Raw genomic sequence first — 27,877 nt, forward strand, 5'->3', positions numbered from 1 at the left:
TTGACAAAAGACTCAACCTAATCTCCCACATCAACTCTATTGCTAAGAACGCATGTTACTAGTTGCGCCTTCTGTGGGGGATTCGTCGGTTCTTCCTGGAGAAAGACCTTAAAACCTTGGTACAATCGCTGGTTCTCTCTAGACTGGATTATTGCAATTCTCTTCTGAGGGGCCTACCCAAATCCCACCTCTCCCCTCTCAAATCCATCCTCCATTCAGCAGCTCGCTTCATTTCAGGGTCTAAACGAAGCAACCACGTCACTCCTATCCTGTACTCTCTTCGATGGCTCCCGATTGAGGCAAGATCTATTTACAAAACGGCCTGCATCACACACAAAGCCTTTCACACGTCCTCCCCTCGTTACCTGGCGAATAAATTGAAATTGTCCAGAGGCTCTCGACCTTCTTGCAATGCGGAAAAGCTTCTGCTTGAGCCCCCCTCCTTCAAAAGGGAAAGATCAAATGGCGCAGTCCTAGTGACCACACCGTCATCCGCTTCATTCAACACGCATGCACAGACGTCACCCAAGGATTACACTGACAACTTCATTGTGGGTGAAGAACTGCTGCAGGTTTATTTCATACAACATAAGTATGACGATAAATGGGTTATCTTACAGGCGATCCAGGGCAAGCAGCCCCTCGCTGCTCCGCCCGCCTGGTGAGCCGGCACGCACGGTGGGTCGATGCCCGGCAGTGCGGCACATATTTATTTTCAGATCATCCACTGGGTCACGTGATCTGTTTCCTACTCCCGCCCCTTCTGACAGGGGCGGAGCGTGTTGTGGCACACCCCCGGTTGGTCAGGCCCCCCAACCGCCCGAAGGACTAACGGGGCGCCGTCGCGGTCTTCCCGTGGACCTTGGCTCGGGCACCCTTACTGTGCCGGACAGGGGTACCCTTACTGTACCGCCTGTCGCAGAGGTACCCTTACTGTACCCGTCTGCCTCCAGATCGCCCTGTAACTCCGCCTGCAACGCAAAAGAAAAACATTAAAACATTCCAATAACGCGCTGTCTCTGCCACGCAGGGTAAGCGGAAAGGGTGGGAATACGCGTGTCCGGGCAGGAGCGGCGCGCAGGAAGCAGAGGAGGAACTGGGCGAGAGGGACGCCTATGTAGGGGGGGGCTAGCCTCGCCCCCCTAACGGCCCACCTCCACCTGCACACTCATTGGGAGATCTCCTCCCTGGGCGCGGCCTCGCGCGCGAGGCAGAAGAAGGGGGAGGGGGAAGGCTGCGACGGGCGGCCACTAGAGAGCTGCCCTGCTGATGTCCCACTGCGTGGGACGCGGGCAGCGGCATAGTGACCACACCGTCATCCGCTTCATTCAACACGCATGCACAGACGTCACCCAAGGATTACACTGACAACTTCATTGTGGGTGAAGAACTGCTGCAGGTTTATTTCATACAACATAAGTATGACGATAAATGGGTTATCTTACGGGCGATCCAGGGCAAGCAGCCCCTCGCTGCTCCGCCCGCCTGGTGAGCCGGCACGCACGGTGGGTCGATGCCCGGCAGTGCGGCACATATTTATTTTCAGATCATCCACTGGGTCACGTGATCTGTTTCCTACTCCCGCCCCTTCTGACAGGGGCGGAGCGTGTTGTGGCACACCCCCGGTTGGTCAGGCCCCCCAACCGCCCGAAGGACTAACGGGGCGCCGTCGCGGTCTTCCCAGAACCCCCTTCGGCTCGTGGACCTTGGCTCGGGCACCCTTACTGTGCCGGACAGGGGTACCCTTACTGTACCGCCTGTCGCAGAGGTACCCTTACTGTACCCGTCTGCCTCCAGATCGCCCTGTAACTCAGCCACAGCTCTGGGGAGGCTACCGTCGCTGCCAGAGCCCCCCCTTCCTCCCTTTGCTGTTATATGTGCCCTGCCCCTGCGAGCCAGCTTATAATGGGCTAAATTAGGGGTCCTGTTCTGTAACCCGTAAAAGACGGCATTAATTTGCAACATTACTCAGAAGCCCAGGGCAGACGAACAAAGGATGTCTGTTGGCCCCACTGCCGTAAGCTTAGACGTGACTGGTGTTCCTAACCTTCTAAGCGATGCCACAGCAGATCATCCTAACGTAATTATGGGAAGATCTAGCACCTGCATATGGAGCCAGAAATGAACCCTAGCTGAATTCTTCAATCCATCGATTCCCTTCATATCCTAGCACGAAGGTTTTAATTTCCACTCTATCTACAAAGGTGATGTATAGATAGCGTCATGGTTCCTGAGTTGCTGCGGCTACTGCGAGGATTGCATGATTTCTCGGCTGGGCAAAACCTTTTTAACGCAACTGCTAATCGGACGCCTTTATCATGACTCCCAATATGACTGACTGAGCTGCCGAAGAATACATCTCTCAGCTCGGGGACCCAAATTTGTGAATGTTTCCCAACTCCCTGGCTCCAAGAAAGGCTGAGCGAGAAGAGCAACACCTAAATCTGTTTCTCACGCTGGGAAATATGGCATTGGTAACAAGGCATAGGTGAATTCGGCACTTATGGACCTGCAATCTTATTAAGATGTTTCAATTGGCCAAATTAAGTGCCTTCCTGGCTTGTAATTGTGTTCCCAACAGCTACAGCACAACAAGCAGGGTGAAGGTAGCGTGTGAGTCAGCCACTTTACCTACGTATATAAACACAAGCTGACATCACGGGTATATAAATTTGCTTCCTTTCACTTGGTATTATCCTATTGTTTACTGCAAACTGACCCATATCTTAGCAACATCTCCTCGTTTTTGCCTTTCTACTTGCAAATTAAGCTACATTAAATTGGACGATAGAGTCTTATACTAGTCCCGCTGTCCATCCCAATCTTTTCCTGCTCTCCACTGGGACAGCGTATCCAATTGCCTCGCTTGTTGAATAGAAGCTAGCTTTCGGACTTTATTGCTGCTGGAAAGGGTCAATAGGTTTGCCTACAGTCCTTGTTATACCGGTGTTGCTGTGCTATAGGTAATTCGTGGCACCGCCATAGTGGCTTGAAAATGAAACGTCTTATTTTATCAAATGATTTGTTGTGAGCCCCAGTTATGATTTCGTTCATATCTTCATAGTTGACAGTGTCTCTATCTTGCCAATACCTGGGTCACGTCCGCCTTAAATGACGACATTACATCTGGCTTTTCGCTAGCCTTGCCCATTAACCGTCAAATGTCTGTGGAGAGCAGCACATCTCTGGTCATGCTCATTTCAGAAGGTGTTAAGCCCTTTCCATTACTAGAAAGTTTAAGTGCAAAATTCAAGAGGTATGGTCGCTCTCTGCTCTCTCAATTATTACCATGTAGATGAGGGCATGCCATTCAGGGGTGTCTGGTTGAAGTATGCACAGGTAATTGACACTCATTCTGGGGTGTCTGGTTGAAGTATGCACAGGTCATTGACACTCTCCCACGTGCAGTGCTGTGAACCGTTTGAAGTAGTTCATCGGATTCAGCCTGCCACCCCCTAGGTGGAGGCTTGCACTCCCAAACTTCTGCTAGTGTAAAACCGGGCCACACCTCCAGTTCAGTGAAATTTAGTAATTCACGACACTGACCACCCCAGGGGCCAAATACTGGGCTGTGTAAATGCGGTCTAATACCACCATGAACAATTAGCTTGGAGTGGATGGGCGTTAACCTAGGCTGGCTGAAGGCAAAACCTTTGACAATCACTCCTGGCAAGATGTGCCAACGCAGGTAGAATAAAGAGTTATCCAGCCCGCCTTACTTCCTTTCCCAGTTCGACACAGGTCGAAGAAGAATGCCCCTTCCAGAAAGGTCATGGCCTTATCCCTGAAGCCTATCCATACAGCATTCTACCGGAAATCCACAGCATTGCTTTGTAAAGCTTTTTCTGGTTCCACATTTGTTTGTGGTCGATATGCTCTCCCTCAGTTTGAACAAAATCTTAGCTAATCGTATGCCCGCCTAATTCCTAGGGCTGTCTGGCTTAATGCTTTACGCCTGGAATTGCCCCACCAAACGTAGCCTTGCACAGGAACTTAACTTGGTTGTCTCAACTTTCCTTTTAGAGCTAGGAACGCCCCCCGTGCTCCTTGTGCTTACTAAATGGACCCGCTCCTTAGTTTCCAGCACACAATGCACTCAAATGTCATCTGGCCCTGGTGCCTATCAAACAACAGTGACAGCCTCTGTCACCTTCATACAATACATAAACAAACCTCACAGGTCGCAGAAGCGGCAAGCCAGGCTAAGTCTCAGTAAACCATGTCACTCTGTGCTGTCCCTGGCCTCCCTGTGGGACAGGGAGAATAACCTCAAAGATGTTAAGTATGATAGACAAACCCAGGCCTTCCGCCCGTCTCAAAACAGCTCATGCAGCTGCCTTTCCTGTATAGACTAAGCTGCCACTATGACTGAGTTGCAGAAATATCACACCAGCTGTTTCCGAATAGCAAGGCTAAAGATGAAAGGCAGCCGCATCTCTTGACTTAAGCGTGGAACTCACAAAATACCTTCAAGATGTTATGTATGACACACAAACCCAGGCCTACAACTTGCCTCAACACAGCACAGGCTGCTGACTTTTCTATATACACTAAGCTGCCACTATGACTAATTTACGAGAAACCTTACCCCAGCTGTTTTCTAATAGCAAGGCAAAGATGAGAGACAGCAGCATCTCTTGACTCAAGCGTTGAACTTACAATAATAACATTGGTCGCTCAATTTCTGTGTTACACCTTTCCACAAGCTGACCATTGCATCATGGTTGAGACTGGGTTTTAGGCTGAACCTTGACATATTTGTACATCTGCTGCCAGGGAACATATATCTACATATATACCTTCCCTTATCCTGTTGCACCACTTGGGACACAACTTCGTCCCTTCGTACCCACCGGCCTGGAACTAATGCCTACGAGATTCCCCCCCTAGTACCGGATAATCCTAATAAATGCTGCATTTTGGGACAAAGATACCAGGGAATAAATGCAAAGGGGGGCTCTCGAGTGCGTGTGAACCCATGTCATTGCGATTAGTAACAGTAGCTCTGTTCGAGCTAGAACATGCGACTTTATTCATTTAATCAATTAATCGGCAAAGCATGCCATTCCCCAACTTGGACATACACACAACCGCCTCTAGTGTCCTGCAATACCAGCTATTCCGAATCTGGCTGACGAAAACTACCATTGGCCAAAAGCTAAACTAAACTATACCATATGTTTCTCAAAACGCTTACCATAAACCGTAATGAGTACAGACTCGTCATAGATCACCCTGGCCCCCCAAACCTTTCCCAGGGAACTGGAGAGAAATGAACTCAATTGCGCAGGGCAAGAAATACCAGAAGTTACTGCTGACCACGTTTCCATGACCACACTCTCAGATGCATTGAATTAGTTATATAGCGCCACTCCTACCAGTGTAGGGTGTCCCCGAACTTTGCATCTCACACAGAATCCGCCGAGCCAATCAATCATATGCATGTGAATCAGTGTATAGGAAATGTAACCTGAGCCAAAGGACGCAAAGTGTAGGAGACTCATGTCATCCCTACTGGCAGGCAGTTTAGTTCAGGGCTGCTTGGTGTGGTGAAGCAAAAGCTCAGTCAGTTTCTTAGCCAAATTAACCCTCTTGCAACATTAATCAATGTTCTAATACTGTATGCTTAGCGGTGTGTATGCAGCTCTAGGATGAGCGTTTGTAGCTCACTGTTGACTATCAGGGCTTTAAGATATACATTGCAAGTAACCAAAGGATGCCTCTTTTGAACACAGTAACCCGCTGACCTATTCACATCATACGCACTCTGAAATCTACTTGGCACATGTTTTATGCAGCGGGCAATTAACCCTCTGCACTAACTACACCGAAGTCAAATCCGCCACTATACAAATTTCTGATCTTTCTCCCGGAAGATAACGAATTACCCGAGTTATCTTGACATGTAAGTGAGGCCTGGAATTGCCGCGGAAAGAAACGCAGCATCCGGTGCTTCAAAGCATAATAAACTTCCAAACCGGCAGGAGGAGACGGCGGGGAACCGCGACAGGGGACAAGATAGCGGAACATGGTGGCATGTCAAGAAAAAACAGGGATCGGTGGTGAGCCCTGAAAGGAATAACTGTCTTCTGAGAGCAGCACCTGCTAGGTGTGAAGGGAAGTGTACAGCCTACTCTCGAATGGGTCCTGGCTGAACAGTGTAGGGGGGTTAGAAGTCACATTATGGAAAGGTGGACCCATACAACGAAGTACACTCAGCGGCACCGGGGCAGTGACGGATGCGGGGTTTGGTTCTACCCGCAGGCCCTCTGATACGCCAAAACGCACCTAATATATCTTTCATGATTTAGTCATATCTAATTAAATTGTCTCTATAAAACATGTCATGACAAAAGAAAACAGTAATTATCGTTATGTAAAGTCCTCAATGGTTGCCTTCCAGACAACACGTGGTTGTGTGGTGGTGATGGGTACTGTATATGTATGTACCACTATTATCAAGGAAGGGGGTGGGGGACCAACCCTGAGCCATGACTGAAACATGACTGAACCCCTAGTGACTCCACCCTCTTTCCTCTGCCACACATTGGGCCCATTTTATGAATTCCCCGAGTAAATGCTTTCTAATTCCAAGACTGCCAGTGGCCCTGCTCGTAGTTTTCTTTTAGGAGAAATGAATCATATTTAACGTTGGAGCATTCATCTGCACAATACCTTCATTGTATCTTTAAAAGGCCCTGTTTGTGCGCACGGCTTTACTTTCTAAGCATAAAAGAGTAGTAACCCCAACATGTTAAGACAAAAGCAAAGTAAAATAAATACATGCGCTGGGTGATAAATGCCTAGCGCGGTGTCTCTATGTGTGTCTAAAGCATACAAACAGCACGCACTTCCTGGCACTAATTGTGGTCCGATTCCTCCCACTCTTGGTTAATTAAAGAGATGCCACTGATGCTCTGATATTCACCCACTCAGAGGTGCGGGAGAGCAGTAGAAAGAATAAATACATGCGCTGGGTGATGAATGCCTAGCGCTGTGTCTCTATGTGTGTCTAAAGCATACAAACAGCACGCACTTCCTGGCACTAGTTGTGGTCCGATTCCTCCCACTCTTGGTTAATTAAAGAGGTGCCACGGATGCTCTGATCTTGGATGCTCTGATCTTTACCCGCTCAGAGGTGCGAGAGAGCAGTAGAAAGGGAAGCAAACGGGATGTCTGCTCCACTGCGGAGCTACTCAGACTTAAGCTAGGAGCCCAGCACCACGAGAGAGGGAGGAGCAAACTTCGCCCCTGACTCCCAAAGACCATACAATATACTACCCAGACCGGACCAGAGGAGCTTCGAACCTCTTCAAGGCGCTATACAGAATAATAAGACCGTCTCGGAGAATGTGATTGGACAGCTTCAAATACCAAAAAAGAACGTGCAGGCTCGGTGTTTCCTTTCTGGCATTTTCTCCTTCCCCTGGGAGCGGCAGGTGCAAGGCACAGCGGCCCCCGCAGATAGTGGAGCTGCGAGCTATGTAAAATCGGCTACGTGGCCACACCTGTTCCAAGAGCCGTCTACACTGAATATATGAGCGGGAGTCGGGTTACGCCAGCGGCTCACCTTGACTGCCAGAGACACGGCTTCTGAACGCAGGAGAGCAGCAATGAGCTTGCTGTTCGTGCAATGAGCTTGCTGTTCGTAGCGGCATGTCTGTACTCAGCCTGCCCGAGGACACCGCCCGTTAACCCTCTGACCGAACTCCACCGAAGTCCAAGTTATAAATTGCAAGTAACAAAACGATGCCTCTTTTGAGAACAGCATAAAAGAGTAGTAACCCCAACATGTTAAGACAAAAGCAAAGTAAAATAAATACATGCGCTGGGTGATGAATGCCTAGCGCGGTGTCTCTATGTGTGTCTAAAGCATACAAAACAGCACGCACTTCCTGGCACTAGTTGTGGTCCGATTCCTCCCACTCTTGGTTAATCAAAGAGGTGCCACGGATGCTCTGATCTTTACCCGCTCAGAGGTGCGAGAGAGCAGTAGAAAGGGAAGCAAACGGGATGTCTGCTCCACTGCGGAGCTACTCAGACTTAAGCTAGGAGCCCAGCACCACGAGAGAGGGAGGAGCAAACTTCGCCCCTGAATCCCAAAGACCGTGTCCGGGCAGGAGCGGCGCGCAGGAAGCAGAGGAGGAACTGGGCGAGAGGGACGCCTATGGAGTGGGGGGGCTAGCCTCGCCCCCCTAACGGCCCACCTCCACACTCATTGGGAGATCTCCTCCCTGGGCGCGGCCTCGCGCGCGAGGCAGAAGAAGGGGGAGGGGGAAGGCTGCGACGGGCAGCCACTAGAGAGCTGCCCTGCTGATGTCCCACTGCGTGGGACGCGGGCAGCGGCATTCTCAGGCAATGAGGTGAGAATCTGGAACTCGCTTCCCCCATTGCTCTGTGCCACCTCCTCTACCCGGATCTTCAAAGCTGACCTCAAATCTCTTCTCTTCCAAAGACACTTTCAGAACTAAGACTTTCATTCTCAGGCCCCTCTAGGAAGTGCACTCATCATTGTAATTTTTTTTTGGTACATTCCTCACCCTTGCGTGCTGTGTTGGATTTTGTGTTTGTGTACCCTTCCTTTTAAGTCTCCTATTTATCTTTGTGATGTTCTGTTGTGTAACACTTTTCTCTTGTAACGTAACTGGTTCTATTGTACAGCGCTCTGACACCTTCGAGTAATGTCTGCGCTTTATAAAAATGCACTAAATAAAATAAAATAAAATATATCATCGAAATTCCGTCAAGGTCGCTACTGGTTCAAACCACACTAAGATGTCCTCTATTTTGCACCGATGGAAGCTGCTCCACGCTCAACCAAGTTACTTAGCTTCACGGTGTCTCGCTATTTTTGGTCCTCTTTCTGTTTCTACTTCCAGCATGGTGTGGGCTATTCGGAGCTGACGTTTTGTATGGTCCGCCGCTTGAAATGCAGCACAACGTCAAGATGCAAAGGTGAATAGAAGCTCTCTCTGCTGTGTGCGTTGTGGCTGGTGCCAATTTGACGCACATTTCCTATGTTTGCAAAGTGAATGATTTGAGGTTTAACGTTACGGCTGCATATTGCATTTCTGATGTAAACGCGTCCTGTAGCAAACCTGTGGCAACTGGATCATCTGTATGTCATTTATGTTCATTTAAGTGCCAGATGTGCTCTGCTTGTGGGGGGGTGGGGGGGGGGGTAAGTGTCTTGTGAGACATACAAAACGCGCCAGTCTTCTTTGCAACTACATCGAGCTTCCTTAGTTTACAATCTCCTGAACGCTTATTTTGACTTTAAAGGTTGTAGAGAAGCCAAATATTTGTAACAAATCGATCGAAGAAAGATGTTGCATGTATTGCTATCTCCCGGTTATCGTTAACGACCTCTGTTGCTCGGCAGTTTTGCTATTTAGCTAAACTTTTATGCTAGTGTAGGAAATGACTGTGTACTTGTGTAACGTAACTAGTGCTCGTGTAAAGCGCTCCAATACCTTCGGGTCGAGTTTGCGCTATATAAATCTGCATACAAGAAAGAAAGAGATCGAAAAAGCCCCGGAACCCGCTAATTTGGTAGTAACGTCATGTGTTGGAGCCCGGACCAGAAAAAGGGCTACAGTTAATAGGAGGCAGACTCACTGCAACACATAACATAATGAATGAGATGCGGTATCATGTGCAGAGTTAACGAATGAGTGCCTGTGGTTCCCCAGTTCTTATGCATTTTTTTCACAGCCTCTGCTCCCAATTAAAACAAGTAGAAAACGAATCAATTACTTGCTAATTTAGATTGTAAGAAGCAGTACGTATTATAAGATGGCTCTGGTGCTAACAGCGCATGCCACAGAGATGTCAGTGTATCCAGAACATTTCCGTGTAGTACTGGTACGGCAGTGCAAGTGGTTAATGCACTTGCTGGCGAGATTTGTGTATCATCTTTGGTCACAGATGATTAATGTACCCACTGCGCAGAATGAAGTATAACATGTAGATCAAAGATTTCAATTTGCAACATAGCACAGTGGGTAATGGAGATCTTTCAGAGTTCCACTTCAACTCAAAGATCAAAAGTTACACTCCGGATAACATAGTTTAGTGCAGGTGTCGAGCTACAAGTATCCCAAGCTACTAATATTATTAAAGTTGTAATAGTGATCACATTAGACAAGATCACATTAGTGGTCACAATTTGCAAGTTAAAAAAAACAAAAACACTTTTGTATTGTTTTGGTTAACAACAGGGACAGCATGTAACGCACAAAACCCAGGATACAGGGTGACACTTGACCCTGCTCGCAGGTCAGGTCGCTCCCCTCGCCGCACGGCTCCTCCTGTGCTTCTGCCCCGCTGCTACTGTGAGCTCGCCGCTGGTGCACTCCTGCATTGTGGTCTGTCGACTGTGCCATTACTGTTACTGTATTTTATTTCTGTATTTTATTTCTGCTGCCACTGTATTTTCTGCCGCTTTTCTTCTGTTTTTGGACTCTCAAGTGCCCCTTGCACTGTAAACCCACTCCCCGCCGCTGCCCCCCTGCGGCCCCGCCCACCTTGCCTTCTGTGTCCCATCCCTAGTCACCCATTGGCCGCCCCACTCCCAGCTGCTCCTCCCTCCCACTTGGCCTCTTATGGAGGGCGCGCAGCGGACGCGCTGACGGTGCGCCAAAGGCGCGCCAAAGGCAAGCCCGTCTGCGCCTGGACCGCGCCCAGCGCCAGAGCCCCTGGACCCCGACGCCGCCGTCACACCAGACTGCACTACGACTCCAGCCACCTCCACGCACTCAACCCTGGACGAGACCATTCCTGCTACCGTGCCCTCCCGAGGCGCACCCAAGGGCCCTTCACCTGCCGGAACTGCAGCTTCACCAGCATCCGGCCCCCCAAACATACAACCAGAGAACCCAACCACCTCCGATGCATCCTCCTCAACACCCGCTCCGCTTGCAAGCACGCCATCGAACTCTGGGACCTCCTAGACTCAACAGCCCCGACGTCGCCTTCTTGACGGAGACCTGGCTGAACACCACCTCGGCGCCTGACAGCGCCATAGCCATCCCAGAGGGCTACAAGATCTCCCGCAGAGACCGCACCAACGGAGTGGAAGGTGGTTTCGCCATCATTTACAAGGACACCCTCAGAGTCTCGACCAACACCGACGACACCCTCGCCACCGCCGAGCTCATGCACTTCCTGATCCACACCGACCCACAAAACACCCTCAGAGGAACACTCGTATACAGACCACCCGGACCCCGACCACAGTTCAGCGATACCTTCGCCGACCTCATCAGCACCCACACCCTCGCCTCAACGGACTACATCCTCCTCGGAGACCTGAATTTCCACCTCGAGAACAACAACGACGCCAACTCCACCGCCCTGATCGACAATCTCGCCAACCTCGGACTCAAACAGCTTGTGACTACACCCACCCACGCCGCCGGACACACACTGGACCCCATCTTCTCCGCAAGCCCCTACGTCTCCTTCAACCACACCACCGAACCCCACTGGACCGACCACAGATGCGTCCACTTCAGGTTCAGGAAACCCACCACTCACCACCGCACCCAACGGTTGCCACACCGCCGCTGAGGCAAGGTCACCAAGGACCAATTGACCACCACTCTTGCCCTAGGACCACCCAACGACCCCAACACCGCCGCCATCAACCTCAAACAATGGATCAGCGACTGCGCCGACACCCTCGCCCCACTCAATACCTCTGCAACCAACCACACCAACCAGAAAGCTGCATGGTTCACTGATGACCTCCGGACCTCCAAGCACACTGTCGGAAGCTGGAGAAGAACTGGCTCCACGACCGAACACCAGACGGCTACACCGCCCACAAGAACGCCACCCGCAGACACCACCAACTCATCAGGACCGCCAAGAGGTCTGCCTTGACAACAACGCACACAACTCCAAAGAACTCTTCAGCATTGTGAAAGAACTCTCCAACCCCAGCTCCAACACCAACGACATTCCACCTTCACAAGACCTGTGCGATTCACTGGCCACCTTCTTCCACCGCAAGATCGCTGACATCCACAACAGCAACCTTCCTGAAAAGCTGGAAGCACGCCGAGATCAACGCCCTTCTGAAGGCGGATCCCAAGGATCTCAAGAATTTCTGGCCCATCTCCCTGCTCCCCTTCCTGGCGAAAGTCACAGAGAAGATTGTGAACAGACAGCTGACCCGCTACCTTGAAGACAACAACATCCTGGACCCGTCCCAGTCCGGCTTCCGGAGCAACCACAGCACCGAGACCGCCCTCATCGCCGCCACCGACAACATCAGGATCCTGATGGACAAAGGAGAAACTGCCGCCCTCATCCTCCTGGACCTCTCAGCAGCCTTCGACACGGTCTGCCACTGCACCCTAGCAATACGCCTCCACGACGCCGGAATCCAGGAGAAGGCCCTGGCCTGGACCACATCCTTCCTCTCCGGTAGAACCCAGAGCGTCCGCCTCCCACCCTTCCAATCCAAGACCACCGAGATCATCTGCGGCGACCTACATGGATCTTCCCTCAGCCTGACGCTGTTCAACATCTACATGGCACCACTCGCCTGCGTCGCACGACAACACAGCCTCAACATCATCTACGCCGACGACACTCAGCTGATCATATCCCTCACCGAAGACCCCCACACCGCCAAAACCAACCTCTGCAAAGGAATGAAGGCCGTCGCCGAATGGATGAAGGACAGCAGGCTAAAGCTGAACTCAGACAAAACGGAGGTCATCATCCTCGGCCCGACCCCATCAGCCTGGGATGACTCCTGGTGGCCCACATCGCTAGGAACAGCCCCAGAACCCACCGACCACGCACGCAACCTGGGGGTCATCCTCGACTCCGCCCTCTCCATGACCAAGCAAGTCAACGCCATCTCTGCGTCCTGCTTCAACACCCTCCGAATGCTCCGCAAGATCTTCAAATGGATCCCCTCCGACACGAGAAAAACCGTCACCCAGGCCCTCGTCACCAGCAGACTGGAATACGGCAACGCCCTCTACGCAGGAACAACAACCAAGCTCCTGAGACGGCTGCAACGCATCCAGAACGCCTCAGCACGACTGATCCTCGATGTCCCCCGACGCAGCCACATCACACCCCACCTGAGAGGCCTGCACTGGCTCCCCGTCAACAGGAGGATCTCCTTCAAACTCCTTATCCACGCACACAAAGCCCTACACAACGTCGGACCAGCATACCTCAACGACCTACTCAGCTTTTACACCCCCGCCCGCAGCCTCCGCTCTGCCAACCTCGCCCTCGCCACAGTTCCACGCATCCGGAAAACCACCGCCGGCGGCAGATCCTTCTCCTACCTCGCCGCCAAGACCTGGAACACTCTCCCCACAGACCTGCGTCAGACCCAGGACCTGCTAGCCTTCAGACGACATCTCAAGTCCTGGCTCTTCGAACAGTTGCAATCACCACCCCTCCCCCCCCCCCCCCCCCCCCTCGCAGCACCTTAAGACCCTCACGGGTATGTAGCGCGCTTTACAAATGTCGTGATTGATTGATTGATATAGCATGATACATCTTACCATAACTCAGCAGTCGTGTACCTCTTCGAGTGCACAGGCACACATCTCCTAGTTGTATCTAAGTATGGGTCTCCCACTTCCTACACGAGGTCGCATACACATCCTATTTGCCCAGTTTCTCAAATAAGGGTGCACTTCTATGCTTCCCTCTCTTTTCCTCTCTCCCACTTTCAGCAGGTTGTAACCTTTTGCCTCGCTACCCCAAACCTTCACAACGCAAATTACCAGGCTCCACTATCATGATCCCCAATTTGTGAGTTTACCATCAGTGATCACCTCGGTGCACAAGCCATGGATGCCAGTGTTAATTTAAAAAAATGCTTTTGTAATCAAAGTGGAATGTCTCTATATGAGCAATGTTTAATATCCATAGCTGTAGTGCCCGGGACACATAGTTAATAAGAAGTCTCCCCAGCACTGCATGATTTGTCACTCAAATGTCTTTAAATATATTTCGGAAAGTCACTCATTTGTTTCACACATTTGGGTCCCGTATGCTGACTTTTTTCAATGTTGGTATACGTACATTAATTCAACCAAGCAAAATCTTCTAATTTAGTACGCCGAGCTACACATAGGAGAGATACTTACAGGTAGCTAGGAAGCTACAAGTAGCTCACAAGCTACTCTTTGGAGAAGCCTGGTTTACTGTATCCTTAAAATATTGGGCTGGAAACTTGGCTACTGTCTGGACAACACATAATTATGATGAATTTACAACAAGTTTACTTGAGTCCCGTTTCTTCAAAGCTGTTCCTAAGCATTAATCAAAATATCTTTATTAGTATTACTTTTGTGCATCTTTTATTGTTGAGTATTCACTTTTGTTTCTCCGTTTGGCACATGGGTCATTGTTTCCTTCCCAATATATCCATGGATTCAAATCCCCTTTCATTTCGAGCCCCCTCTTTTCATCTGGAGGGGGGTGTATTTAAGATAGCAGCTGTAGGACAAAAAAACAAGCACATGACATTTAAAAAAAAAACAAAAAACGAATATGTGTCAAAACATAATGAGCACATCCTAATTAATTTGCATACTATCACTATACGCTTTTCGGCAATTTTCTTGAGCCCACTATTGGTTTGTTTAATTTTCATATATACAAAAACACCACTCAAACAATGGCTCCTATAATTGTATTTCTAGTATGCCTTCTGTGCTACAAGCGTGCTGAGATAGAAAGTTATGAGAGTCCTAATGATGTACATAGTACATGAGTCCAAAAGCCCTGATTTCCGAGAAAGCCTGCTTTGTCCCGCTTGAAAAGACTGATTCTCTTCCTTGCTTTATTAATTTAAAGCTCTTGCTAACAGATCAACGGGCATATTTAAAGCCCCTATCACAATCACATTGTCACTTTCTCCTTGTTTTTGCTGTTTCCATGTGTGCTGGCTTGTACAGCACACATGGAAACAGCAAATTTGCCTATGATTGTTTATATGCAGGAAGGTGACCCTTCCTGCACATAAACAATCATTTAAAAAAAATGCCTTTTTGCAACTTCTATGTGGGCTGCATTTTGCAGCACATATAGAAGTTACAAAATGGCATTTGAAGCTTGTTTATGTGTAGGAAGGTCCCCCTTCCTGCACATAAATAATCTTCCCCTCAACACAGGCATCCTTGCACTATGGTGCAAGGGTGCCTGCGTTGGCTCTAGGCAGCTAAAGTTGGCGCCAGCGCAGGGGGAAACGCAGGGCTGCACCTTATTCATTTCAAGTAAATATGGTGCAGACCTGCGTTTCTAAAGTAACGAAGCGTGTCGTAAGCCTTCTTGGCTTAACAACACGCTTCACCACTTTGTTGTAAATATGGCCCCATGTTTCTTTTCAGTGCCATTATGCAACTTGTGCCATCTCATCCACAAAAAAACAGCTGATAAACATCACCTCTGTGCACCAGCATGAAATGTTATACCTGCACTTCCAATATTTACTTTTTACTTTGCTCTCACAACGATCATCTTCACCCCACGCGCTACCAGACAGCCCCTGCGTCCCACAAACTCTCTTCAAACTTAAGCATCTTCCATCCTCACATGTTACTGATTGATGTTAAACATTCTAGTCGGACGACAATCACTCTATAACTTGCTGGGATTACCTCTCCCATATTTTATTTAACCCCTTCTGTGCCACGCCCTTTCCCCCTCCTGTGCCGGGCGTTTAATTAGTGGGTGGGGTTCATGACGAGATAGTCTCGTCATGGGCACAGCGCGACCGTGCTCCATGACGAGACTATCTCGTCATGGGCACAGAAGAGGTTAATCAAAACATAAATAACAAGCATTTTTCAATGCAATAGGTCTCGCATTTACGCGAGTTTAAGCTATTGGCATTATAATAGAAATGCGTTTTAATTATGTTTCAAAAACCAAAACATAAGTAAAAGGCATTGTCATTTACAATGCTAATTGCTTAAACTCGCGTAAATGCGAGACCTATTGCACTGCAAATGCTTGTTTACCTGTGCTACACTGAACTGATGGGGACCGCGCTGCAAATTAATTAAATAAAGCAGCGCGGCCGTGAAAACGGACGGCGTTGGAATAAAAATCCACAACTACTGGTTGAACCCTAATACATCTATTGGTTAACTCTTCAAGAAGTCAACTCCAAGGCAGCACCCACACCAATAAGAGGTTTCAATTCCCTGGCTCCACTACCTCTGCTAAATACTCAGAGCCATATATCGTCCTTCTCTGTGAAACAGCATCTCTGTATGCAACAATCGTCAGGAGGTATTTGCATTAACAACACCTGCCTCATCCACAGAAAAGCCCACCAGGAGTTCTCTTACGAGGCCATTACCAAAGAGACTAAACTGCCCCTAAAATCAGCAGGGCGCGGTCGAAGGTCAAACAAATGGTGCCTTCACCTAGGGCACAACAATGCAGCAGCCCTGTTCATCTGTGATATCAATGCCTCTTGAACTACCCGCTTAGACATCGTTCTAATTCAATATGCATGTAATTATGGAGTCATGTACCTCAGGAAGATAGTCAATAGCATTTTAGCAGAGATTGTCTCTAGAATGGAAACAGTAAACAAGCATATATATCTTAGGTCCCTGAGAATAGGCGCTATGACGGAATCTTATTACAGTACAATAGAAAAGTGTTAAAGTAGCACTAATTGCTTAAAACAAAAATTAAACAAATCAAATCCACCGCATTCACAAAACCTTGGATATCACGTTTGCAAGTTAATGCAATTTATTTGAATTACCGTAATGATTCATAAACGTGGTAACACAGTTGCTTTCTCGTTGCAATTGAAACCAAAAAACATTAAAAAAATTTGGTGCTCAGGTTGGGGGAGAAGGGGATGGAGTGTAGAAGTGATTATGGTGAAAAAGTGGGTGTGGACGAGGACAGGGTAGTGTGACATATATACATCATTTTGATATGTTGGTGCTGATCCGGCCTTTCTAAAAAAGGTCAATTGTTCCATAGAAAACACATAGCACTATATGAACACTGCCGCATTGATTTCAGTTGTCCTGGCTTGTGTGTAGGTTGTAGTCGACGTTTCGGTTCCCAGGAAAAGTGAATGCGTTAAAAAAGGGGGTAGGAAAGTTACCTAGTTGAACGGGTTTTTTCGTTGGCTCATCCAGCCTTCCTCTCAGAGCATAACCGCACTGCCCAGATGCGGATGCTTTACTATCTGTTGGGCTCAGTGTGCACGGCTTTTCATGCGCGATGCACTACAGACATAGGCACCCCCTTAAGAAAGGTTTGTCTATAATAGTGTTTTTCCAAACCCAGCTTAATACTTCCTTCTAATCAACTCGTTTTCACGTCCCTTTAGATTGATTCAGGCATTGACAGAGATCGTTCGACCTGCAATTCTTCCACTTATACTGTACGTGCACTGACTGCCATACTTCCATTCTTTATAAGTAAGTGACAACCCAATTCTGGGTGTTTCCTTCAAAACACGTGTAACTTATCAGTGTGTAAGGGTTACTTGGTTCTCTTCTCTGTCTTTAGGAGCTCGGCTGAGCCCCACCTCACTACGTTTATCTACTTTCAACGAACACATCGGATGTTCAACTAAGTAACTTTCCTACCCCCTTTTTTAATGCATTCACTTTTCCTGTGACCCTAATCTTAACTTAACACGAGTTATCCATTAACTTTTAGGTGCTCCACTTTCCACTAGTCCTGATGAAGAGCCCATTCTAAGGTTGAATCTACCTAGCATACCCAAAGGGGTCGAAACGTTGACTACAACCTAAACACAAGCCAGGACAACTGAAATCAATGCAGCAGTGTTCATATAGTGCTATGTGTTTTCTATGGAACAATTGACCTTTTTTAGAAAGGCCGGATCAGAACCAACTATGATGATGATGTATATATGTCACACTACCCTGTCCTTGTCCACCCCCACTTTTTCATCATAATCACTTCTACACTCTATCCCTTTCTCCCCCAACCTGAGCACCAAATTTTGCAAAAGTTTGTCGGTTTCAATTGCAACGAGAAAGCAACTGTGTTACCACATTTATGAATCATTACGGTAATTCAAATAAATTGCATTAACTTGCAAATGTGATATCCAAGGTTTTGTGAATGCGTTGGATTTGATTTGTTTAATTTTAGTTTGAGCAATTAGTGCTACTTGACCACTTTTCTATTGTACTGTATGTGTAACCCAGGTCTAGTAGCCTATTGGGTATCCCCATTGGTATATAACACGGAATCTTATTGCAGGCAGGTGAGATCAGTGTCTCAAACTGGAATCATTTACAGAGTCAGTGATTATCCCTAAAACAGGCATTCACTTAAGCAATAACGTTGGACCCCCTGTATTTACAGCCAAAGAAACTGGAACGGTCCTAGGGTTCTGTGTCTAAAAACAATTCTCAGCTATATTGCGCCTATGGACAACAGCGTGACTTATCAATCACCATAATAAAAGGATCTGTTCAAAGCAATACAATGTATTGCGCCTCAAGTGCTTAATCTGCCACACATAAAACCCATGCAAATCACCACAAGGGCAACAACCTTCCCCGAAGAATGCAACGTATATTTTTAATAAACAACTTTCCAAGCAAAGTATGTGAAAGGAGTTTAATTAATATTAAGCCACACGATTAAACAAATCGTATGCAAACAGAACTAGTGTAAAGATAATGATCTGCTCTGTACCCCGGAAAAAAAAAAAATGAATCGGAGAATAAATTCCCAGCGAAAAGGAAACCCTCAGATGATGAGGCGTGACGTCGTCTCCCCTGCCTGAAGCGGCTCGGCACGGCTCGTCCCGCTGTGACATGTTTAGTGAATACAAATCAGATGTTGCGCGTCAAATCAATGTTCCCGCTCTCATTTCCAATGCGCGGACGGTTCTATATTCATAAACGTCTGGTGGATGAAAGGCAAATCAGCCTCTCGGAAATATTAGCTAATGCCACATTTGCTAGTCCTGGAGAGATCTCTGCTGTTGAAACGAGGAATGCAGCTGCCACCCTGTGTGTCGCTGCTCGCAACACGCCTAACATAGAAACAGCGTCCTGCGAGTGGTGCGCGCGTGCTATAAGGAAGAAAAAAAAGAGGAATGCATCTGCTACCCTGCGTGCCTCTGCTCGCTCCCTCAAGCAAAACACTATGGGAGTGAACCTTTGCAAAAGAGATAGGACATGCGCCCGCCTTTAGCCATTTGCTGGCTAAGATAACGAAATGACACAGGCAACAACCAACCCAATGCGTGAGGGGAGTCGTATCCACAAAAAGTAGTTTAGACTGCTTACAAGAAGCCCCGCAGAGCAGCGCATTTGCGATGGCTCAGGCTCGACTTAAAAACCAAATAATGTTGTCTTTTTTAGGTTGCAAATTGGACACCCCCTCACATTAAAATATGTATTCTCCTAGTGCACATTGAACTTCAAGCTCCACGTATCATAAGTACCTGGCATTAACCTATGTAGTCTGACTTTAATCTGCAGGTATATTGCTCATGACGAATATGTATGTTTTCTTTTAATATGCTCCAAATTGTTTGTCTTTAACGCTATGTTGTAGTCTCCTAATGTACATTGATCTTCGAGATATTTGTGGCTAATACCTTGCATTCTGGTATTTGTATCTTATCTCTAATCTGCAAATGCATTGCTTCTGACATATTTGTATACTTTATTTGGGATACTCCAAATTAGTTGATGTCCCTAATGATACGTTGATCATACGGTGCATGTGAGGTATGCAAAGGTATTCAACAGCTGTGTCACCAAAACACTAATTCCTGGATAGGTAGTCTTTCTAAATCCGTAGGTATAGATCTGCTGACAAATTTTCTCTTTTATATAGCATACTCCAAAATAGTTAATATCCCTGTAGGGTTTTGTAGAATACGCCTGGTGCTCATTCAACTTTAACATCTGTTGCACTAATACACTTCTTTCTGGGGTATGTAGTCTCTTAATCTTCTGAATTAAGGGCCCAGTCTAATATATATGTATTATTTATTAGTCTCCAAATTGGTTGATATGTCTCTTATGTTGCGTTAAACATAATGTACATTTCACCTTAACCTTCAGTTTTTGTCACTAGGTAATAATCCTTCATTTTGATATTTTGTTGTGTCTGTTGCACTCATTTTAAAATGTAATTCTCTGTTGCACTGTGGGCTATACATCCATAAGGTTTACTGGTAATTGTTTTTGTAGTTTATGGTCTTTTTGCATAGTCCCCGCTAAACATTTGGACAGATGCTGCTGTTTCTTTTTGCTCTGAAAGTGCACTGGGATCTGTCAACCAGACCCCAGTGTAATAACCTTTAAGAAGGTATTTGTACAATTGAGTGACTCCACCAATTGACATAAGCTAACTTACTTGTAAGTCCCTAGTATATTGTACTAGGTGCCCCTAGGACCTGTAATTTAAGTGTCCCTTGTGAACAAAAGCAAAGGATGACTCCAGGCTGCCATTGCAGATTTGCAGAGCAGTTTGTAAATTTTAAAATTGCCATTTAAGTTCGTAGCAAAGCCTAAATCTCACTTTTTTATATATAAATATTTGTCACCGTTGAGGTAGGCCTGACATGCCCTAAAGGGAGGATACTTTTTATTCACATGTCCTGACATTAACAACCCAGCATTGCCATTTTTACTGTAGTGAGACCAGTAGCCCTATTGGCTAGTATTAAGTTAGACGCTAACAACTCAGCAGTGCTAACTTCCAGATGGGCCTACTAAATCTGATACTTCGCGGAATCAAAAGAAGTATTGCACTAAACCCAGCTTGTTTCCCCGAGTTCAATTTATTGTAACTACTTTCAGGGGTATGGAATGTTTAAATAAACGTTACTGAAATCCACTTGTCCCACATACTACCTATATCAATTAGCTGGTCTGAACACATTGTTGTTTTTACCAATATATGTGAAATTCCTTGACAAAATTAACACTTTTCTACTGGAAATACGTGTTTGCAGTATGGGGAGGTGCTTTTGGGTATGATATTTGTATATTTTGAAAATAAATGTTTCAATTTGTATTTTTTCTTAAGTTTAAACCCCAGAACTTTGCTGGTATAGTGGTCGTATTGTCAGTGCACTACTGATATGGCGGTACTTCCCTAAAATTGGAACCTGTGGTAAATAGGTGCATTAACCCACTTAACAATACAATGATTGCAATCAGTGATAAAAAACGTTGCAGGCAATTGTTCAGGTGCATTAGCCTTCTGAGCTATCACTATGGTATTATAATATGTGATCTTCAGGAATAAATAACGATCTGTGTATAGTTCTGTGAGTAAGACCCATCAATTTCACACTAAGGGGTTAATTATGATGGCGGGCGGATCACCACTGCCCGGCAGGCGGTGGCGATCCGCCTGCAATCACAACCACATGTACCCACCGCCATATTACCATGGCGGTGGCGATCCGCCCGCCATCACAACCACATGTACCCACCGCCATATTACTATGGCGGGGGGTACTGCGACAGAGGGAAAGTCCGTCTGCCGCTTTTCCGCCGAGCGAAACTCGAGCATAATGTGGTGGCGGTGCCTGGAAGGTACCGCTATCCATATTATGATGCCTGGCGGTGTGGGATTTGCTTTGGGGGCCCGTTGCGGGCCCCAGGGGTGGTGGGGGATGGACGGCTGCACATTGGGGGTACCTATGGTAACCCCCTACATTGCCATGCTCAAGGTGGCAGGCACCGCGCGGTGTCTGTCACGTTGTGCATGGCAATGCACAACATGCCTCTTTGGCATTGCAGCGGGTGCTGCTTACAGCAGCACCCGCCGCAATGTTAGAGATGCAGGATGCGACCGCCAGTTCATCCATATTCCGGTGTTTACATTTCCCCACCCTGCCCCTCCCCCGCCCCGCCTCACTGCCCCACCGAACTCCCTCCACGGACCGCTACTGTCTTCTTTACTAATTTTTAATGCTCATTCTTTTCCGTCCCTCTTCTCTCTTGTTCCCTAGCCTGTGGATTCTCATTTCCTATAATTTCATTAATATATTTTTAATTTTCAAAACGTCTCCTCTTGTTTTTATGCAATTCCACCTTTGATTTCTTATAGCCCGTCACCTTGTTATCTTTTCTCTCCTTTGCTCTTTCACTTCTGTTTTGTCTCGCATCCATGCGTAGGTGCTGGCGAAGTGGAGAGCAGAGCAAAATCAATCGGGAGCAGCTGTTTTCGAGATTCAGATCTAAAGATCTCCATAGAGTGCAGAGGCCAGGACGTGCTCTGGAAAGAGAGTCTCTCTCTCTCTCTTTCTCTCTTTCTCTCTCTTTCTCTCTCTCTCTTTCTCTCTCTTTCTCTCTCTTTCTCTCTCTTTCTCTCTCTCTCTCTTTCTCTCTCTCTTTCTCACTCTCTTTCTCACTCTCTTTCTCACTCTCTTTCTCTCTCTCTTTCTCTCTCTCTTTCTCTCTCTCTTTTTCTCTCTTTTTCTCTTTCCCTCTCTCTTTCCCTCTCTCTTTCTCTCTCTCTTTCTCTCTCTCTTTCTCTCTCTCTACAGACAAACCCTGCAGGCACACAGCTACTGCAGATTCACACACCCTTCAAAGTGAAACATACCCACTATGCACACACACAATCCTCCTAGAGACAACCTAAACAGACAACCTCCTGAAATATACACATCCACCATGCAAACATTCCTACCTGCTATCCACACACACCATTCAACGACACAGAAACACACCCTACAGACATATGTACACCCCACCCCTTTGTGCACACTCGCACTCTGCAGTCAAAGAGACATACACGCATCACCTCCAGGGTACACACACACACTCAAGCTCTCGGGAACCTGCAAACACACACTGAACACAAACAGCAGCAGACATCACATCTCAGCAGAGCTACACCCCATTAAACTCAGTGGCCCTTATGATAGAGGCCACTGCCTGAGTCAGTGGCTGGGAGATGTGGAGAGAGGTGATGAAAAGGAGAGGGTGGGTTACAACTCTCTGCACGGTGTACTTTAATCAGTACCTCCAACTCTCTGACTATGCCCCCATCATTTATAACAAAATCTTCCTATACTTCACGGTTACCCAACCTAAAAGTCTCACCCTCAAAATATGTATTGTTCTACATTGCCTTTAGTGGGGTGATCTGCCACCAACCCCAAGTTACTCCCATACTGTTTGAGTCTCACCAGTTGAGGGAGGTCTTTCATCACCAGTTTATTGCAGTTTTTCACTTTCAAACGTTCTTGTCGTGGTGCACTTATGAGTGTCTTCCGTTTTTGTTAGAGGCATGCCTCGATCTAAAGTGATCTTCTGTGTATAGCGCTGAAGCATATTCCAGCTTAAATTCGTTTTAGAAATGAATGCCATGTTTATTATTAATTATTATTATTAAAAATTTTTATAGAGCGCGTAGTCACCCTGAGGTATCCCAGCGCTAGGGATCCCTACCTCTGTGGGTTGGGCGGCTGAGAGGGGGGGACGGCAGGTATCAGAAGAAGGAAAATGAAGATTGAGGGAACAGGTGAGCTTTGAGCCGTTTCCTGAAACGTAGGTAGTTGAGTTCTTTTCTCAGGTCTCGGGGGAGAGCGTTCCAGAGGCGAGCAGTGTGGACCGAGAAGCGTCTTCCACCCGAGCGGGCTTTCTTGAATCTAGGCATGATGATAAGGGACTCCTTGTCCGATCGCAGGGATCTTGGTGCTTTGTAAGATTTTATAAATTTTCTAAGAATCGGAGGGCCTTGATTCTGCAGTAGCTTATGCGTCAGGCATAGGACTTTGAAAATCACTCGTTCCCTCACTGGGATCCAGGGAAGGAGCTTCAGGGCAGGTTTAGCTGAAGCTCTAGCCGGAGTATTAGTGAGGATCCTGGCCGCTGCACTATAGTCGAGCCTGGAAAGTATGAGGCCTTGGATGAGAAGTCTTTGGGATGTGGGTGGAAGTAGGGACAGGATCTTTCTCGTAGATTTCAGTAGTCCGAAGCAGGTACCGGCTACTTTTTTGGCCTGCGTGGTGAACGAGAGATCAGCTTCGATCCAAACTCCCAGGCTTTTTACTTCCTGTTTTGAGTCTGGGGGGGACCCAGACAGGGTGGCCAGATGTTCGAGGGAAAGGTAAGACCTTTCGGACCCAGAAGGAGGATGTCCGTCTTTGATCCATTCAGCTTTAAAGCTGAGTTGTTCATCCACCCTTGTATCTGCGTCAGGCAATTGAATAAATCTGCCGGTTGTTGACTGGGGTGGGATAGGGAGACGACTAATTGTGTGTCGTCCGCATAGCTGACGATGCTCACTCCGAACGGGGTGACAACCTCCTCCAATGGGGCCATGTATATGTTAAACAGTGTGGGGCACAGGGATGAGCCCTGAGGCACCCCACATTGGAGGGGAATTTCGGAGGAGCAGGTGTTATTCTCCCAGATCTGAAAGGAGCGTTGGGCCAGAAAGGAGGAAAGCCAGGATAGAGCAGTACCTTCTACTCCTACCTTCTTGAGCCGTTTGATCAGGAGTTGGTGGTTGACGGTATCGAAGGCCGCGCTCAAGTCGAGGAGGATCACTGCCACTGATCCTCCTTCGTCTAAGAGTGCTCTGGCCTCCTCCACCGCCGCCAGGAGGGCGATGTCAGTGCCTTGTCCTGGGCGAAAACCTGTCTGCGAGTTTTTTAGCAGATTGTTAGATTCAAGAAACTGGGAAAGTTTCTTATTCACCAGTTTCTCGGCGATCTTGCTAGTCCCAGGGAGGAGGGATATTAGTCTATAATTAGCCAATTCCGCTGGATCCAAGGAGGGTTTCTTTAAGAGCGCTTTAACAACTGCCGCTTTCCAACTAAGGGGGGCGGTTCCCTGTTGAAAAGACGCGTTAATCAGATGGGTGAGGGGGGGATAATGATGGGAGCTACTTCCTTGAGGATCCGTAGCGGTGCGGGGTCCCTAGGAGATCCGCTTTTGATAGTTTTTAGCGTGTTCTCGACTTCTTCGATGGTTATTTGCCCCCAGGAAGTTAGGTTAGGGGAGATCGGAGTGTCGAGGGGATCGCCAAAGTCGCTCGGAATGGAGGGAGGGATAGATTTAAGGATTTTTTGAATTTTTTCATGGAAGAAGCTGGCTAGCTGATGGCATTTTTCCTGGTCCGCTTTGGGGTCTGGGGGGTTTCTCAGGACTGGATCGGGAACACTGAGAAGTTCTTTCAGGATGGTATAGGTTTCTTTACTAGAGCAGGCGGCTTTTTCAATTCTTTCCTGAAAGAATAGACTTTTTGTCTTACCAATAGAAGATTTGTATACTGATAGGGAGGTGAGATAGGCATCCTTATTAGTGTTGGATTTCTCCATCCTCCAGGAGCGTTCAGCTCTTTTACAGTCCTACCATGTTTGCTGTATGGGTTCAGCTCAACAGCGGCCTACTCGGAATACCATAAACCTGCAAAGAGTCTTGTCATGTTCAACTACAAGGGCTGTACAAGGACGGAGATTACAAGGTAAACTATGGCTCATTCGAAATCAACCACTTATTCTGAAAATAGATTCGATAATCAAAGCAACTCACTGTTATCAGACTGTTTACTGTTCATTATCAAGGGTCTCTACGTTGACAGCCTTTTTGCAGCTGTGGCTTGGAGGTGGACAATTTTACATTTAGCAGTTTTTTTGGTTTTGTAATGAACACATTTCATTGCATGCCAACCAAAAATAATGTTCTTTGCTTAATATCACTGCCTGTTTCGGAGTGCTTGCTGTAGTGCAAGCTGACCAAATCAGCTGAGGCGCTAGGGGGGAGACTCCCGGCACACTGAGGCCCTTCCTTTTGGCCAGGCACGATATAGGAGGAGGCATGGTCCAGTTTATTTCCATCGTATACTTATTACACCTGACAGCGCTTGGTGCACACTGAGAATGCTCCAACATGCTCTACTTCTCAGGGACAGGAGCTGATGTAGATGAGGGAGGCTGATGGCATACAGTGGATTTCTGCATTATTTCAGGTTTACTGTGGGTGCACATTGGCTGCAACAATTACGATGGGCATCTGACTCTGCCCCTACGTAATGTCATATTGCATGTAGGCATGCAGCCTGAGTTGGCGCGCTTATGCATCTTCATTAGGAGTGTAGTTTGATTGCAACCTGCACTCTAAATGAAGCAGAATAAGCCCCACCAACAGTGCTTAATTTGTAAAAAATTAAGTGCCAGGGCCACTAATCAGGAGGCCACTGCAGACTACACCACCCATTGCCCCTGCTAGCGCTGCCAATGACACTACCAAACCAGCTACTAACATCACACTCCTACAAGTGTGACAATTCAGACTATTCCACGCCCCTAAAGCTATAAGATTAGCATGGGTGGCAAGTAATAGTAACTTTTTATGTATGTTCAGTTAGTAAACATATAGGAAACTTAATATAAAGTGAACTGGCTATTTAAATAGACATGTACTCACCCATAAATTAATGTCAATCAAAATTCATTTTTTATTCAATATTTTATATTTAAATGAAGAAAGAAAAGGAAAATACATGATACATCATATCAAAGATTTTGTATCATTCTCTCATGGAGACAATTCTATCTATATAGTATAGTCAATGATCTATACATACAAAATCATATCGATCAGGTGAATGTATTCATATTACATATTTACAATAAATATCAAACCAAGGAAAAAAACCAAAACAAATGTTAATTTCTTAAACAGATGTCTTTCATGGCTAAGTATAGTCTACGCGCGTTTCGGCTTTGTGCGTTCATCAGGTAGCCATTTATTCATGAATCCTAAAGACAACGAAAAGAAATTATAAGACAATAATTGGGGTATAACCAAGAGGGGGTACATCTTCACAGTCCTACTAACTATACATTATATACATATAAAATACAATAGATCATACATATACATATGTACAATTGTTACAACGTCACAGGGAACAATAGTTCAAGAGAACTCAAAAGTATAAGAGAAAGATGTCAAGTTTATCTGAAAATAGAGAGAAAAGAAGAAAAAGGCTAAGAAAATCTGCATAGGTATGATAACGAGAAAAGATAGAAGTGAGCCTCATCAATCAGGAATGCTCAAAGATAGTAGGGATTCCAAGTGATTCTCAGAGTGTGATATATGTCTATCCGTTGGTGTATTCACAGGTGCAGCCCTTTTCATATATTTTCTGACCTGAGTCTATCGTGATCAAATGGCAATATTTTGTTTACCTTAGGGTTGAGATGGCAAAGTCAAATGCGCTGTGATCATTCGCTCTAGATATGAGCTAAATGCAATAACTGGCAGGCAAGCTCTAAATAGAATAAGTCCCCAAAAACCATGATTGATATTATAAAATCAATGGCATGTGTGGAACAAGATAAATTAAAAATAATAATAAAGAGGACACTCATCCTCTCACATATTATGAATAGAGAAATGGAGAGCAGTCCTGCTCAGAATGACGGAACTCCTAGAATAATGATAGACAAGGCATTATATGTCAGATAATATGTCCAGCACAGCTTTGTCAAAAATGATTCCTATACTATAAAGGGATACCGTATGTCTTTATAAAGAAGGTGGATGTATAAGACCAATTCTCAGTATCTAACTTCATATCAACTGTGTGTTTAGATAGCAAATAGTAGACCGGTAGCGTAATATCAAAGACTCTATATTTTCCATTTATGGCAAGTGTTGATCTAACGACCTGATGGGCAAATAACCATCCCTCCAGTCGCTAAGCCCTCTAGCTAGTTACTCCTGCTAACAGGGTGTGCTCATAGTGTTGAGAGGTCCTGCTTATGGGGTGTATGAATGCCACACCGCTTGTATTCCTACCTGGAGAACTGGCGGGACCCAGCGTCGAAAGATGTCTCAGTAATGCAATAGACGCTAGCCAATAGATATGAAGCTCG

At 46.7% G+C, this 27,877-nt stretch overlaps 1 protein-coding gene across 5 annotated transcripts in view; it reads left to right on the forward strand.

The window, feature by feature from the left end:
• Positions 1 to 8,808: 8,808 nt before the first annotated feature.
• Positions 8,809 to 27,877, forward strand: part of TDP1 (tyrosyl-DNA phosphodiesterase 1) — a 984,975-nt gene continuing 965,906 nt past the window's right edge. For 3 of the 5 annotated variants that reach the window (XM_085626517.1, XM_085626518.1, XM_085626520.1), the window contains exon 1: positions 8,809 to 8,955. In XM_085626517.1, coding sequence (XP_085482643.1) covers positions 8,930 to 8,955 — 26 coding nt within the window. In that variant the 5' untranslated portion in view covers positions 8,809 to 8,929. Of the gene's footprint in view, positions 8,956 to 17,350; positions 17,442 to 27,877 lie in introns of those variants that run through there. The other 2 variants (XM_085626519.1, XM_085626521.1) reach the window with 1 other exon arrangement.

The sequence above is a fragment of the Triturus cristatus genome, chromosome 9 (genome assembly GCF_964204655.1).
Source record: "Triturus cristatus chromosome 9, aTriCri1.1, whole genome shotgun sequence".
NCBI lineage: Eukaryota > Metazoa > Chordata > Amphibia > Caudata > Salamandridae > Triturus > Triturus cristatus.